Source organism: Salvelinus fontinalis, chromosome 18 (assembly GCF_029448725.1).
Source record: "Salvelinus fontinalis isolate EN_2023a chromosome 18, ASM2944872v1, whole genome shotgun sequence".
NCBI lineage: Eukaryota > Metazoa > Chordata > Actinopteri > Salmoniformes > Salmonidae > Salvelinus > Salvelinus fontinalis.
Genome location: NC_074682.1, coordinates 60,446,384 through 60,461,199, shown reverse-complemented (window position 1 = coordinate 60,461,199; position 14,816 = coordinate 60,446,384). Strand labels below are relative to the sequence as shown.

The 14,816-nt window shown below is 50.1% G+C and overlaps 1 protein-coding gene across 1 annotated transcript in view; it reads left to right on the top strand.

The window, feature by feature from the left end:
- LOC129815833 (MAP kinase-activated protein kinase 2-like) overlaps positions 1–14,423 on the top strand; it is a gene marked incomplete in the record, with an annotated part of 41,584 nt that extends 27,161 nt beyond the window's left edge. The window contains 6 exon segments of the mRNA XM_055869984.1: positions 1–129; positions 1,668–1,743; positions 4,394–4,518; positions 6,440–6,525; positions 9,605–9,685; positions 11,873–14,423. Of these exon segments, the coding sequence (XP_055725959.1) occupies positions 1–129; positions 1,668–1,743; positions 4,394–4,518; positions 6,440–6,525; positions 9,605–9,685; positions 11,873–12,034 (659 nt within the window).
- Positions 14,424–14,816: the final 393 nt, after the last annotated feature.

Genomic DNA, 14,816 nt, shown 5'->3' with positions numbered 1-14,816 from the left:
AGCCAGAGAACCTACTGTATTTATCTAAGAGGCCCAATGCGCTGCTGAAACTGACAGACTTTGGTTTTGCCAAAGAGACCACCACACACAACTCACTGGACACCCCCTGCTACACACCATACTACGTTGGTAAGGACACACACAGACCCACACACCCACACGCACAGACCCACACACAGACCCACACACAACTCACTGGACACCCCCTGCTACACACCATACTACGTTGGTAAGGACACACACAGACCCACACACAGATCCACACACAACTCACTGGACACCCCCTGCTACACACCATACTACGTTGGTAAGGGGACACACAGACCCACACACAGACCCACACACAACTCACTGGACACCCTCTGCTACACACCATACTACGTTGGTAAGGACACACACAGACCCACACACAGACCCACACACATACCCACACACAACTCACTGGACACCCCCTGCTACACACCATACTACGTTGGTAAGGACACACACAGACCCATACACACAGACCCATACACACAGACCCATACACACAGACCCATACACACAGACACACCAACACACAGACCCATTCATATTTTCTGTCTCTTCAAAGGGCTTTATGTGAAACATATGTTTACAAAGCAAATTAAATAAACAAGAACAAAAGAACAATTAGAAGTTAACAGTGAACACGTGTTGTATTATCAGCTATGTCCAGTGTTTTACCAATGTTGCCAATAGTTGTATTACTAATAGAAAGATAAATATTGGTGCTATATATATATATATATATATATATCTCTCTCTCTCTCTCTGTCTCTCTCTGTCTCTCTCTGTCTCTCTCTGTCTCTCTCTGTCTCTCTCTGTCTCTCTCTGTCTCTCTCTGTCTCTGTCTCTGTCTCTGTCTCTCTCTGTCTCTCTCTGTCTCTCTCTGTCTCTCTCTGTCTCTCTCTGTCTCTCTCTCTCTCTCTCTGTCTCTCTCTGTCTCTCTCTGTCTCTCTCTGTCTCTCTCTCTGTCTCTGTCTCTGTCTGTCTCTCTGTCTCTCTGTCTCTCTGTCTCTCTGTCTCTCTGTCTCTCTGTCTCTCTGTCTCTCTGTCTCTCTGTCTCTCTGTCTCTCTGTCTCTGTCTCTGTCTCTCTGTCTCTCTGTCTCTGTCTCTGTCTCTCTGTGTCTCTGTCTCTCTGTGTCTCTGTCTCTCTGTGTCTCTGTCTCTGTCTGTCTCTCTGTCTCTCTGTCTCTCTGTCTCTCTGTCTCTCTGTCTCTCTGTGTCTCTGTCTCTCTGTGTCTCTGTCTCTGTCTCTGTCTCTCTCTCTGTCTCTCTGTCTCTGTCTCTCTGTCTCTCTGTCTCTGTCTCTGTCTCTCTGTCTCTGTCTCTGTCTCTCTGTCTCTGTCTCTGTGTCTCTGTCTCTGTCTCTGTCTCTGTCTCTCTGTCTCTGTCTCTCTGTCTCTGTCTCTGTCTCTCTGTCTCTCTCTGTCTCTCTCTGTCTCTGTCTCTCTGTCTCTCTGTCTCTGTCTCTCTGTCTCTCTCTGTCTCTCTGTCTCTCTGTCTCTCTGTCTCTGTCTCTCTGTCTCTGTCTCTCTGTCTCTGTCTCTGTCTCTCTGTCTCTGTCTCTCTGTCTCTGTCTCTGTCTCTCTCTCTGTCTCTCTCTCTGTCTCTCTCTCTGTCTCTCTCTCTCTCTCTCTCTCAGCTCCAGAGGTGTTGGGACCAGAGAAGTATGATAAGTCATGTGACATGTGGTCGCTAGGCGTCATCATGTACATCCTGTAAGTAACCTGATAACTTTACACTCTCAAACGAGAAATAAGATGAAAAGACAGAACTTGAACGTGCATAACTATTCACCCCCCTCAAAGGCAATACTTTGTAGATCCGCCTTTTGCAGCAATTACAGCTGCAATTCTCTTGAGGTATGTCTCTATAAGCTTGGCACATCTAGCCACTGGGATTTTTTGCCCATTCTTCAAGACAAAACTGCTCCAGCTCCTTCAAGTTCGATGGGTTCCGCTGGTGTACAGAGATCTTTAAGTAACACCACAGATTCTCAATTGGATTGAGGTCTGGGCTTTGACTAGGCCATTCCAAGACATTTAAATGTTTCCCCTTAAACCACTCAAGTGTTTCTTTAGCCGTATGCTTAGGGTCATTGTCCTGCTGGAAGGTGAACCTACGTCCCAGTCTCAAGTCTTTGGAAGACTAACAGGTTTCCCTCAAGAATTTCCCCGTAATTAGCTCCATCTATCTTTCCCTTGATCCTGACTAGTTTCCCAGTCCCTGCTGATGAAAAACGTCCCCACCGCATGATGCTGCCACCACCGTGCTTCACTGTGGGGATGGTGTTCTCGGGGTGATGAGAGGTGTTGGGTTTGCGCCAGACATAGCGTTTTCCTTGATGGCCAAAAAGCACAGTTTTAGTCTCATCTGACCAGAGTACCTTCTTCCATATGTTTGTGGAGTCTCCCACGTGCCTTTTGGCAAACACCAAACGTGTTTGCTTATTTTTTTTCTTTAAGCAATGTCTTTTTTTCTGGCCACTCTTCTGTAAAGCCCAGCTCGGTGGAGTGTACGGCTTAAAGCGGTCCTATGGACAGATACTCCAATCTCCACTGTGGAGCTTTGCAGCTCCTTCAGGGTTATCTTTGGTCTCTTTGTTGCTTCTCTGATTAATGCCCTCCTTGCCTGGTCTGTGAGTTTTGGTGGGCGGCCCTCTCTTGGCAGGTTTGTTGTGGTGCCATATTCTTTCCATTTTATTTATAATGGATGTAATGGTGCTCCGTGGGCTGTTCAAAGTTTCCAATATTTTTTTATAACCCAACCCTGATCTGTACCTCTCCACAACTTTGTCCCTAATCTGTTTGGAGAGCTCCTTGGTCTTCATGGTGCCTCTCGCATAGTGGTGTTGCAGACTCTGGGGCCTTTCAGAACAGGCGTATATATATATATACTGAGATCAGGTGACAGATCATGTGACACTTAGATTGCCCACAGGTGAACTTTATTTAACTAAATATGTGACTTCTGAAGGTAATTGGTGGCACCGGATCTTATTTAGGGGCTTCATAGCAAAGGGGGGTGAATACATATGCACGCACCACTTTTCAGTTTTACATTTTTTGAAACAAGTTATTTTTTTCTATATCATTATTATGGGGTTTTAACCCTTTACCTTTCTACCTTACACTCCTACCTGTCCTATGTGTTTCTAACCTTGTGGGTTTCCTAAACGGGTTGTGTGTTTCTAACCTTGTGGGTTTCCTAAACGGGTTGTGTGTTTCCTAAACGGGTTGTGTGTTTCCTAAACGGGTTGTGTGTTTCCTAAACGGGTTGTGTGTTTCCTAAACGGGTTGTGTGTTTCCTAAACAGGTTGTGTGTTTCTCCGCGGGTTGTGTGTTTCTCAGCGGGTTGTGTGTTTCCTAAACGGGTTGTGTGTTTCTAAACTTGTGTGTTTCCTAAACGGGTTGTGTGTTTCTAAACTTGTGTGTTTCCTAAACGGGTTGTGTGTTTCTCAGCGGGTTGTGTGTTTCTAAACTTGTGTGTTTCCTAAACGGGTTGTGTGTTTCTAAACTTGTGTGTTTCCTAAACGGGTTGTGTGTTTCTCAGCGGGTTGTGTGTTTCTCAGCGGGTTGTGTGTTTCTCAGCGGGTTGTGTGTTTCTCAGCGGGTTGTGTGTTTCCTAAACGGGTTGTGGGTTTCCTAAACGGGTTGTGTGTTTCTCAGCGGGTTGTGTGTTTCTCAGCGGATTGTGTGTTTCCTAAACGGGTTGTGTGTTTCCTAAACGGGTTGTGTGTTTCTCAGCGGGTTGTGTGTTTCTCAGCGGATTGTGTGTTTCTCAACGGGTTGTGTGTTTCTCAGCGGATTGTGTGTTTCCTAAACGGGTTGTGTGTTTCCTAAACGGGTTGTGTGTTTCCTAAACGGGTTGTGTGTTTCCTAAACGGGTTGTGTGTTTCCTAAACGGGTTGTGTGTTTCCTAAACGGGTTGTGTGTTTCCTAAACGGGTTGTGTGTTTCTCAGCGGGTTGTGTGTTTCTCAGCGGATTGTGTGTTTCTCAGCGGGTTGTGTGTTTCTCAGCGGATTGTGTGTTTCCTAAACGGGTTGTGTGTTTCCTAAACGGGTTGTGTGTTTCTCAGCGGGTTGTGTGTTTCTCAGCGGGTTGTGTGTTTCTCAGCGGATTGTGTGTTTCCTAAACGGGTTGTGTGTTTCCTAAACGGGTTGTGTGTTTCTCAGCGGGTTGTGTGTTTCCTAAACGGGTTGTGTGTTTCCTAAACGGGTTGTGTGTTTCCTAAACGGGTTGTGTATTTCCTAAACGGGTTGTCTGTTTCTAAACTGAATATTGAATGATTCTAGTCTTATCTCTCCTTCCTTCTAACTTTGGTTCTACTTTTAACGGTCTGTCCATCTCTCTCTTCTCCCCCCCCAGGTTATGTGGTTATCCTCCGTTCTACTCTAACCATGGTCTGGCCATCTCTCCTGGGATGAAGAAGAGAATCAGGATGGGAGAATATGAGTTTCCTAACCCAGAGTGGTCCGACGTATCAGAGGAGGGTAAGTGTGCCTTTTTATACTTAAATGTCCTTGTATAGTGGACTTGTATAGTGGGCTTGTTTAGTGTCAAAAGCTTCATTTAAATCTGCTCCAACACCTCAGTTTTTCCCTCACGGCCGACATGCAATTTACACTGGTACGATTAATGATAAGTGATAGCCTGTCGGGCAACAAGATTCTCCAGGAGAATTTTATAGAAAGTTATCCTCTGCGTGATAATTCAAATGATATGTTATCTGTCAAATAGGTCCAGCACCACCTTATTATCAACCCTCAACCAACAATGCAGAGTAAACTAAATAATCTAACAACAATTTGCAAAATTAAGCTGTTCAGGAGTCTGTTGTCTTGGAGGTAGAAGCTGTTCAGCAGTCTGTTGTCTTGGAGGTAGAAGCTGTTCAGCAGTCTGATGGCTTGGGGGTAGAAGCTGTTCAGCAGTCTGATGGCTTGGGGGTAGAAGCTGTTCAGCAGTCTGATGGCTTGGGGGTAGAAGCTGTTCAGCAGTCTGATGGCTTGGGGGTAGAAGCTGTTCAGCAGTCTCATGGCTTGGGGGTAGAAGCTGTTCAGGAGTCTGATGGCTTGGGGGTAGAAGCTGTTCAGGAGTCTAATGGCTTGGGGGTAGAAGCTGTTCAGGAGTCTTATGGCTTGGGGGTAGAAGCTGTTCAACAGTCTGATGGCCTGGGGGTAGAAGCTGTTCAGGAGTCTGATGGCTTGGGGATAGAAGCTGTTCAGCAGTCTGATGGCTTGGGGATAGAAGCTGTTCAACAGTCTGATGGCCTGGGGGTAGAAGCTGTTCAGGAGTCTGATGGCTTGGGGATAGAAGCTGTTCAGCAGTCTAATGGTTTGGGGGTAGAAGCTGTTCGGCAGTCTAATGGCTTGGGGGTAGAAGCTGTTCAACAGTCTGTTGGCTTGGGGGTAGAAGCTGTTCAGGAGTCTTATGGTTTGGGGGTAGAAGCTGTTCAGGAGTCTGTTGGCTTGGGGGTAGAAGCTGTTCAGGAGTCTTATGGCTTGGGGGTAGAAGCTGTTCAGCAGTCTAATGGCTTGGGGATAGAAGCTGTTCAGCAGTCTGATGGCTTGGGGGTAGGAGCTGTTCAGCTGTCTAATGGGGGTAGAAGCTGTTCAGCAGTCTGATGGCTTGGGGGTAGGAGCTGTTCAGCTGTCTAATGGGGGTAGAAGCTGTTCAGCAGTCTGATGGCTTGGGGGTAGAAGCTGTTCAGCTGTCTAAGGGGGTAGAAGCTGTTCAGCAGTCTGATGGCTTGGGGGTAGGAGCTGTTCAGCTGTCTAATGGGGGTAGAAGCTGTTCAGCAGTCTGATGGCTTGGGGATAGAAGCTGTTCAGCAGTCTAATGGCTTGGGGATAGAAGCTGTTCAGCAGTCTAATGGCTTGGGGATAGAAGCTGTTCAGCAGTCTGATGGCTTGGGGATAGAAGCTGTTCAGCAGTCTGATGGCTTGGGGATAGAAGCTGTTCAACAGTCTGATGGCCTGGGGGTAGAAGCTGTTCAGCAGTCTGATGGCTTGGGGATAGAAGCTGTTCAGCAGTCTGATGGCTTGGGGATAGAAGCTGTTCAACAGTCTGATGGCCTGGGGGTAGAAGCTGTTCAGGAGTCTGATGGCTTGGGGATAGAAGCTGTTCAGCAGTCTAATGGTTTGGGGATAGAAGCTGTTCAGCAGTCTAATGGCTTGGGGGTAGAAGCTGTTCAGCAGTCTAATGGCTTGGGGGTAGAAGCTGTTCAACAGTCTAATGGCTTGGGGGTAGAAGCTGTTCAACAGTCTAATGGCTTGGGGGTAGAAGGAGCATTTTGGTCCACACTTGGCGCTCTGGAACGTGGTAATTCACATATAGAGTGTACTTCGCCATCCTGCATTTCCACAATATAGATGTACCTTAATATTTACTCAATTCTATTTTGTGTCTGTGTAGCCAAGCAGCTGATCAGGGACCTGCTGAAGACCGAGCCCACACAGAGGATGACCATCACAGAGTTCATGAACCATCCATGGTTCAACGTGAGTTTGTCTCTCCTCTACCCGTCTCTCTCTCCTCTCCCTTGTCTTTCTTTCTCCCTCCTCTCCCCTGTCTCTCTCTCCGCTCTCTCCCCTGTCTCTCTCTCACTCTCTCCCCTGTCTCTCTCTCTCTCCCCTGTCTCTCTCTCTCTCCCCTGTCTCTCTCTCTCTCCCCTGTCTCTCTCTCTCTCTCTCTCCCCTGTCTCTCTCTCTCTCCCCTGTCTCTCTCTCCCCTGTCTCTCTCTCCCCTCTCTCTCCCCTGTCTCTCTCTCCGCTCTCTCCCCTGTCTCTCTCTCTCTCTCCCCTGTCTTTCTCTCTCTCCTCTCTCTCCCCTGTCTCTCTCCCCTGTCTCTCTCTCCGCTCTCTCCCCTGTCTCTCTCTCTCTCTCTCTCCCCTGTCTCTCTCTCTCTCTCTCTCTCTCTCCTCTCTCTCCCCTGTCTCTCTCTCCTCTCTCTCCCCTGTCTCTCTCTCTCTCCCCTGTCTCTCTCTCTCTCCCCTGTCTTTCTCTCTCTCCCCTGTCTCTCTCTCCTCTCTCTCTCCTCTCTCTCCCCTGTCTCTCTCCCCTGTCTCTCTCTCCTCTCTCTCCCCTGTCTCTCTCTCTCTCTCTCTCTCTCTCTCTCTCTCTCCTCTCTCTCTCCTCTCTCTCCCCTGTCTCTCTCTCCCCTCTCTCCCCTGTCTCTCTCTCTCTCTCTCTCCACTCTCTCTCTCTCTCCTCTCTCTCTCTGTGTGTGCTTTGGGGACCTTTAACAGAATGTGACTGGCAGAACGGATGATGTATGTGGAGGATGAGGGCAGCAGTAGATGTCTCAGATGGGGGGAGTGAGGCCTAAGAGTTTTTTTTTAAATAAGCATCAACCAGTGGGTCTTGCGACGGTTACACAGAGATGACCAGTTTACAGAGGAGTATAGAGTGCAGTGATATGTCCTATAAGGAGCGTTGGTGGTAAATCTGATGGCCGAATGGTAAAGAACATCTAGCCACTACATCTAGCACCCTTACCTGCCAATCTATAAATTACGTCTCCGTAATCTAGCATGGGTAGGATGGTCATCTGAATCAGGGTTAGTTTGGCAGCTGGGGTGAAAGAGGAGCGATTACAATAGAGGAAACCAAGTCTAGATTTAACTTTAGCCTGCAGCTTTGATATGTACTGAGAGAAGGACAGTGTACCGTCTAGCCATACTCCCAAGTACTTGTATGAGGTGATTACCTCAAGCTCTGAACCCTCAGAGGTAGTAATCACACCGATGGGGAGAGGGGCATTCTTCTTACCAAACCACATGACCTTTGTTTTGGAGGTGTTCAGAACAAGGTTAAGGGCAGAGAAAGCTGGTTGGACACTAAGAAAGCTTTGTTGCAGAGCATTTAACACAAAATCCAGAGAGGGGCCGGCTGAGTATAAGACTGTATCATCTGTGGCCGGACTGTGTAATGGAGCGTTTGGATATCTAAACTTGGGGGTGCTTTTGTTAAACAGAAAACATATTTCACTACTTTAATGAACCAGTCCATTTTCAAGTATTGATGAAGCTGTCGTGATTTGACAGGAATGTAGCTTGTCTACAGTTTGGTTACGTTTTTATTGGAAAAGACAATTCTGCAGAGGGAGGTACGATCGGATGAAACTGTTGTGAGAAACGGAGAGATTGTAGGGAGAAGAACTGTGATCACTTGGTATATTTTGAGTCGTGAGTCGCCATTGGTCAGGAACACTAGAGTCGACGTTTCGGGAAACAAAATGTCACCTGCCTGACGCAGATTCCAGATTCCGCCTACTGTACGACGACGGTAGAACTTCATTGCCCCTAGTGGTCAAAAAATAATTTATGTGATGTTTTATAAAAATGATCTTATCGGGGCCGAAGGCACTTCGACAAGCTGTGCCACAACCGGCCGTGACCGGGAGTCCCATAGGGCGGCGCGCAATTGGCCGTCCAGGTTAGGGGAGGGGCTCAACGTGCTCTCTGCGACTCCTTGTGGCGGGCCTGGCGCCCGCAGGCTGACTTTGGTTATCAGTTAAACAGTGTTTCCTCCGACACATTGGTGCAGGTTAAGTGGGCGGGTGTTAAGGAGGACGGTTTGGCGGGTCATGTTTCAGAGGACGCATGACTCGACCTCAGCCTCTCCCGAGGCCGTTGGGAAGTGGCAGCGATGAGATAAGATCGTGATTGAATATCACAAAATTGGGGAGAAAAAGAGGGGTAAAATACAAAATATAAACACTACCGTTCAAAAGTTTGGGGGTCACATAGAAATGTCCTTGTTTTTGAAAGAAAAGCTAATTTTTGTCCATTTAAAAACATCACATTGATCAGAAATACAGTGTAGACATTGTTAATGTTGTAAATGACTATTGTAGCTGGAAACGGCTGATTTTTTATGGAATATCTACATAGGCGTACAGAGGCCCATTATCAGCAACCATCACTCCTGTGTTCCAAAGGCACGTTGTGTTAGCTAATCCAAGTTTATAATTTTAAAAGGCTAATTGATCATTAGAAAACCCTTTTGAAATGTTAGCACAGCTGAAAACTGTTGTTCTGATTAAAGAAGCAGTAAAACTGGCCTTCTTTGGACTAGTTGAGTATCTGGAGCATCAGCATTTGTGGGTTCGATTACAGGCTCAAAATGGCCAGAAACAAAGATCTTTCTTCTGAAACTCGTCAGTCTATTCTTGTTCTGAGAAATGAATTGATGTCTTTGATGTCTACAATGTAGAAAATAGTAAAAAATAAAGAAAAACCCTGGAATGAGTAGGTGTATCAACTTTTGACTGGTACTGTTTAATATATCTTATTGATTTAACGGAAAACTTGTTGGTTATTACTGCATGGTCGGAACTAGAAGCACAAGCATTTCGCTACACTCGCATTAACATCTGCTAACCATGTGTATGTGACAAATAACATTTGATTTGATTTGAAAATGATTAACATTTTCCATTTGTCACATCCCTAGCGTGTGTGTGTATGTGTGTGTCACATCCCTAGCGTGTGTGTGTATGTGTGTGTCACATCCCTAGTGTGTGTGTGTATGTGTGTGTCTCATCCCTAGTGTGTGTGTGTGTCTCTTTCTCTGTAGCAGTCGATGGAGGTTCCCCAGATTCCTCTCCACACCAGGCGAGTTCTGATCGAGGAGAAAGATGCCTGGGAGGACCTCAGGGTGAGACTGACTGCATTTTCGGTGGAATTGGAAATGGAACACTATTCCCTATGTAGTGCACACTATTCCCTATGTAGTGCACACTATTCCCTATGTAGTGCACACTGTTCCCTATGTAGTGCACACTGTTCCCTATGTAGTGCACACTATTCCCTATGTAGTGCACACTATTCCCTATGTAGTGCACACTATTCCCTATGTAGTGCACACTATTCCCTATGTAGTGCACACTATTCCCTATGTAGTGCACACTATTCCCTATGTAGTGCACACTATTCCCTATGTAGTGCACACTATTCCCTATGTAGTGCACACTATTCCCTATGTAGTGCACACTATTCCCTATGTAGTGCACACTGTTCCCTATGTAGTGCACACTATTCCCTATGTAGTGCACACTGTTCCCTATGTAGTGCACGCTGTTCCCTATGTAGTGCACGCTATTCCCTATGTAGTGCACACTGTTCCCTATGTAGTGCACACTATTCCCTATGTAGTGCACACTGTTCCCTATGTAGTGCACACTGTTCCCTATGTAGTGCACACTGTTCCCTATGTAGTGCACACTATTCCCTATGTAGTGCACGCTAGTCCCTATGTAGTGCACGCTATTCCCTATGTAGTGCACACTAGTCCCTATGTAGTGCACTTCTTTTGACCAGGACCAATAGGGTTCCATTTGGGAGAGAATTTACATAACACAGAGGTGTCCAAACCCAGTGAGGCGGGGTCCAAACCCAGTGAGGCGGGGTCCAAACCCAGTGAGGCGGGGTCCAAACCCAGTGAGGCGGGGTCCAAACCCAGTGAGGCGGGGTCCAAACCCAGTGAGGCGGGGTCCAAACCCACTGAGGCGGGGTCCAAACCCACTGAGGCGGGGTCCAAACCCACTGAGGCGGGGTCCAAACCCACTGAGGCGGGGTCCAAACCCACTGAGGCGGGGTCCAAACCCACTGAGGCGGGGTCCAAACCCACTGAGGCGGGGTCCAAACCCACTGAGGCGGGGTCCAAACCCACTGAGGCGGGGTCCAAACCCACTGAGGCGGGGTCCAAACCCACTGAGGCGGGGTCCAAACCCACTGAGGCGGGGTCCAAACCCACTGAGGCGGGGTCCAAACCCACTGAGGCGGGGTCCAAACCCACTGAGGCGGGGTCCAAACCCACTGAGGCGGGGTCCAAACCCACTGAGGCGGGGTCCAAACCCACTGAGGCGGGGTCCAAACCCACTGAGGCGGGGTCCAAACCCACTGAGGCGGGGTCCAAACCCACTGAGGCGGGGTCCAAACCCACTGAGGCGGGGTCCAAACCCACTGAGGCGGGGTCCAAACCCACTGAGGCGGGGTCCAAACCCACTGAGGCGGGGTCCAAACCCACTGAGGCGGGGTCCAAACCCACTGAGGCGGGGTCCAAACCCACTGAGGCGGGGTCCAAACCCACTGAGGCGGGGTCCAAACCCACTGAGGCGGGGTCCAAACCCACTGAGGCGGGGTCCAAACCCACTGAGGCGGGGTCCAAACCCACTGAGGCGGGGTCCAAACCCACTGAGGCGGGGTCCAAACCCACTGAGGCGGGGTCCAAACCCAGTGAGGCGGGGTCCAAACCCAGTGAGGCGGGGTCCAAACCCAGTGAGGCGGGGTCCAAACCCAGTGAGGCGGGGTCGTGGGGTCCAAACCCAGTGAGGCGGGGTCCAAACCCAGTGAGGCGGGGTCCAAACCCAGTGGGGCGGGGTCCAAACCCAGTGAGGCGGGGTCCAAACCCAGTGAGGCGGGGTCCAAACCCAGTGAGGCGGGGTCCAAACCCAGTGAGGCGGGGTCCAAACCCAGTGAGGCGGGGTCCAAACCCAGTGGGGCGGGGTCCAAACCCAGTGGGGCGGGGTCCAAACCCAGTGGGGCGGGGTCCAAACCCAGTGGGGCGGGGTCCAAACCCAGTGGGGCGGGGTCCAAACCCAGTGAGGCGGGGTCCAAACCCAGTGAGGCGGGGTCCAAACCCAGTGAGGCGGGGTCCAAACCCAGTGAGGCGGGGTCCAAACCCAGTGAGGCGGGGTCCAAACCCAGTGAGGGGAGCTCTTTTTGGGGCCGCTGGTGTCTTGGTAAAAAATGTTGAAATTAAAAAATGCCTTCCTACCTAGACGTCAGTATGATGTTGTTACAGAAAGTTGTCTCATGAACTTCCTGTCTGTGTGTCTCTCAGGAGGAGATGAATAGCGCCTTAGCGACCATGAGAGTGGACTATGAGCAAGTCAAAATCAAGACCATCGAGGAGTCCTCCAATCCCCTTCTGATGAAGAGGAGGAAGAAAATACAGTCCTCAGCCAATCACACAGTCCCAGACACACAGACACCTGCCCTATGAGACGTGCGCACACACACACACACACACACACACACACACACACACACACACACACACACACACACACACACACACACACAGAAATATACGCACACACACACACAGGGATACACACATCATACACGCGTTGTAAAACGGAAGCAATACGGTTTATCGACTCACTGGTGAATGGATTTTCTTAAAGCATAGAAGTTTATATTTCATGACCAGTTTTAATGTTTTTAAAAGCATTTATTTTGATTAATCAATGTTTTTACCTAATCGACCAGTCAGCTATGTTCACCTTTTAAACCAGTCAAGAGATTATGATAAGTGAGGAGGCGAACGTGTCCAAACAGACTTCCTTATATCAGTTAGTGATCAACAAACCATGTGTGTTATTGAAATGACTTGTGGGAATGTAAACACACACCTACACATAGAGACCTATGACGTCACCTCCCGGCCACGTCCCATTCAGAGGTCTATGTAGTCACCTCCCGGCCACGTCCCATTCAGAGACCTATGAAGTCACCTCCCGGCCACGTCCCATTCAGAGACCTATGAAGTCACCCCTCGGCCACGTCCCATTCAGAGACCTATGAAGTCACCTCCCGGCCACGTCCCATTCAGAGACCTATGACGTCACCTCCCGGCCACGTCCCATTCAGAGGTCTATGAAGTCACCCCTCGGCCACGTCCCATTCAGAGGTCTATGTAGTCACCTCCCGGCCACGTCCCATTCAGAGGTCTATGTAGTCACCTCCCGGCCACGTCCCATTCAGAGACCTATGACGTCACCTCCCGGCCACGTCCCATTCAGAGGTCTATGAAGTCACCTCCCGGCCACGTCCCATTCAGAGACCTATGAAGTCACCTCCCGGCCACGTCCCATTCAGAGGTCTTTGAAGTCACCTCCCGGCCACGTCCCATTCAGAGACCTATGAAGTCACCTCCCGGCCACGTCCCATTCAGAGACCTATGACGTCACCTCCCGGCCACGTCCCATTCAGAGGTCTATGACGTCACCTCCCGGCCACGTCCCATTCAGAGACCTATGACGTCACCTCCCGGCCACGTCCCATTCAGAGACCTATGTAGTCACCTCCCGGCCACGTCCCATTCAGAGACCTATGACGTCACCTCCCGGCCACGTCCCATTCAGAGGTCTATGACGTCACCTCCCGGCCACGTCCCATTCAGAGGTCTATGACGTCACCTCTCGGCCACGTCCCATTCAGAGGTCTCAGACGTCACCTCCCGGCCACGTCCCATTCAGAGGTCTATGACGTCACCTCCCGGCCACGTCCCATTCAGAGACCTATGAAGTCACCCCCCCGGCCACGTCCCATTCAGAGACCTATGACGTCACCTCCCGGCCACGTCCCATTCAGAGACCTATGAAGTCACGCCCCAATCAGAGACCTATGAAGTCACGCCCCGGCCACGTCCCATTCAGAGGTCTATGTAGTCACGCCCCGGCCACGTCCCATTCAGAGGTCTATGTAGTCACGCCCCGGCCACGTCCCATTCAGAGGTCTATGTAGTCACCCCCCGGCCACGTCCCATTCAGAGACCTATGAAGTCACGCCCCGGCCACGTCCCATTCAGAGGTCTATGAAGTCACGCCCCGGCCACGTCCCATTCAGAGGTCTATGAAGTCACCCCTCGGCCACGTCCCATTCAGAGACCTATGACGTCACCTCCCGGCCACGTCCCATTCAGAGGTCTATGAAGTCACCTCCCGGCCACGTCCCATTCAGAGACCTATGAAGTCACGCCCCGGCCACGTCCCATTCAGAGGTCTATGAAGTCACGCCCCGGCCACGTCCCATTCAGAGGTCTATGAAGTCACCCCTCGGCCACGTCCCATTCAGAGACCTATGACGTCACCTCCCGGCCACGTCCCATTCAGAGGTCTATGAAGTCACCTCCCGGCCACGTCCCATTCAGAGACCTATGAAGTCACCTCCCGGCCACGTCCCATTCATGAACCACTGTCCCACAGTACAGGGTGAATAGTTGAGTACAGTTCACTTGGCCTCCACCCAGCTTGCTGGCTTTCATCCACAATCCTCAAAACCACTTCCCTCTACCCCCTATGCACTTGTGGAGAGCTGATTCGCCCAGGGTACAACTGTTTAAGGGCAGAGACAAGGCAGCCATGTTTCATAATGGAATGCAGCCTGGAGGCCATCTCAGCCTGGTGCTGTTCTCTGGGGGGTTTGTAGTCTTTCTAGTCTTTTCAGTTGTAGTTCTTATCCTGGCTGCTGAAATGTTAAGAATCCCTTTCTGCTCAGACTTTGTACTGTGTGAATGCTATGCAGAGGGTTTCACCCCAAAACTACCTTCTAGATCATTTTGATACGGCTTTGATTTTGTGTATAAATATAGTGTCGCAGAATCGTCACTTTGTGTCTCTGTGTGTCTCTGTGTGTGTGTGTTCCTGCATCCTATCACTGTGGGTCACAAGTAGTGCTGCTAGCTGCGTCACTACAGACCCGGGTTCGATCCCAGGCTGTGTCACAGCCGGCCGTGACCGGGAGACCTTATGGAGATTCGCACAATTGGCCCAGCGTCGTCCGGGTTAGGGGAGGGTTTGGCCCAGCGTCGTCCCGGGTTAGGGGAGGGTTTGGCCCAGCGTCGTCTGGGTTAGGGGAGGGTTTGGCCCAGCGTCGTCTGGGTTAGGGGAGGGTTTGGCCCAGCGTCGTCCGGGTTAGGGGAGGGTTTGGCCCAGCGTCGTCTGGGTTAGGGGAGGGTTTGGCCCAGCGTCGTCCCGGGTTAGGGGAGGGTTTGGCCCAGC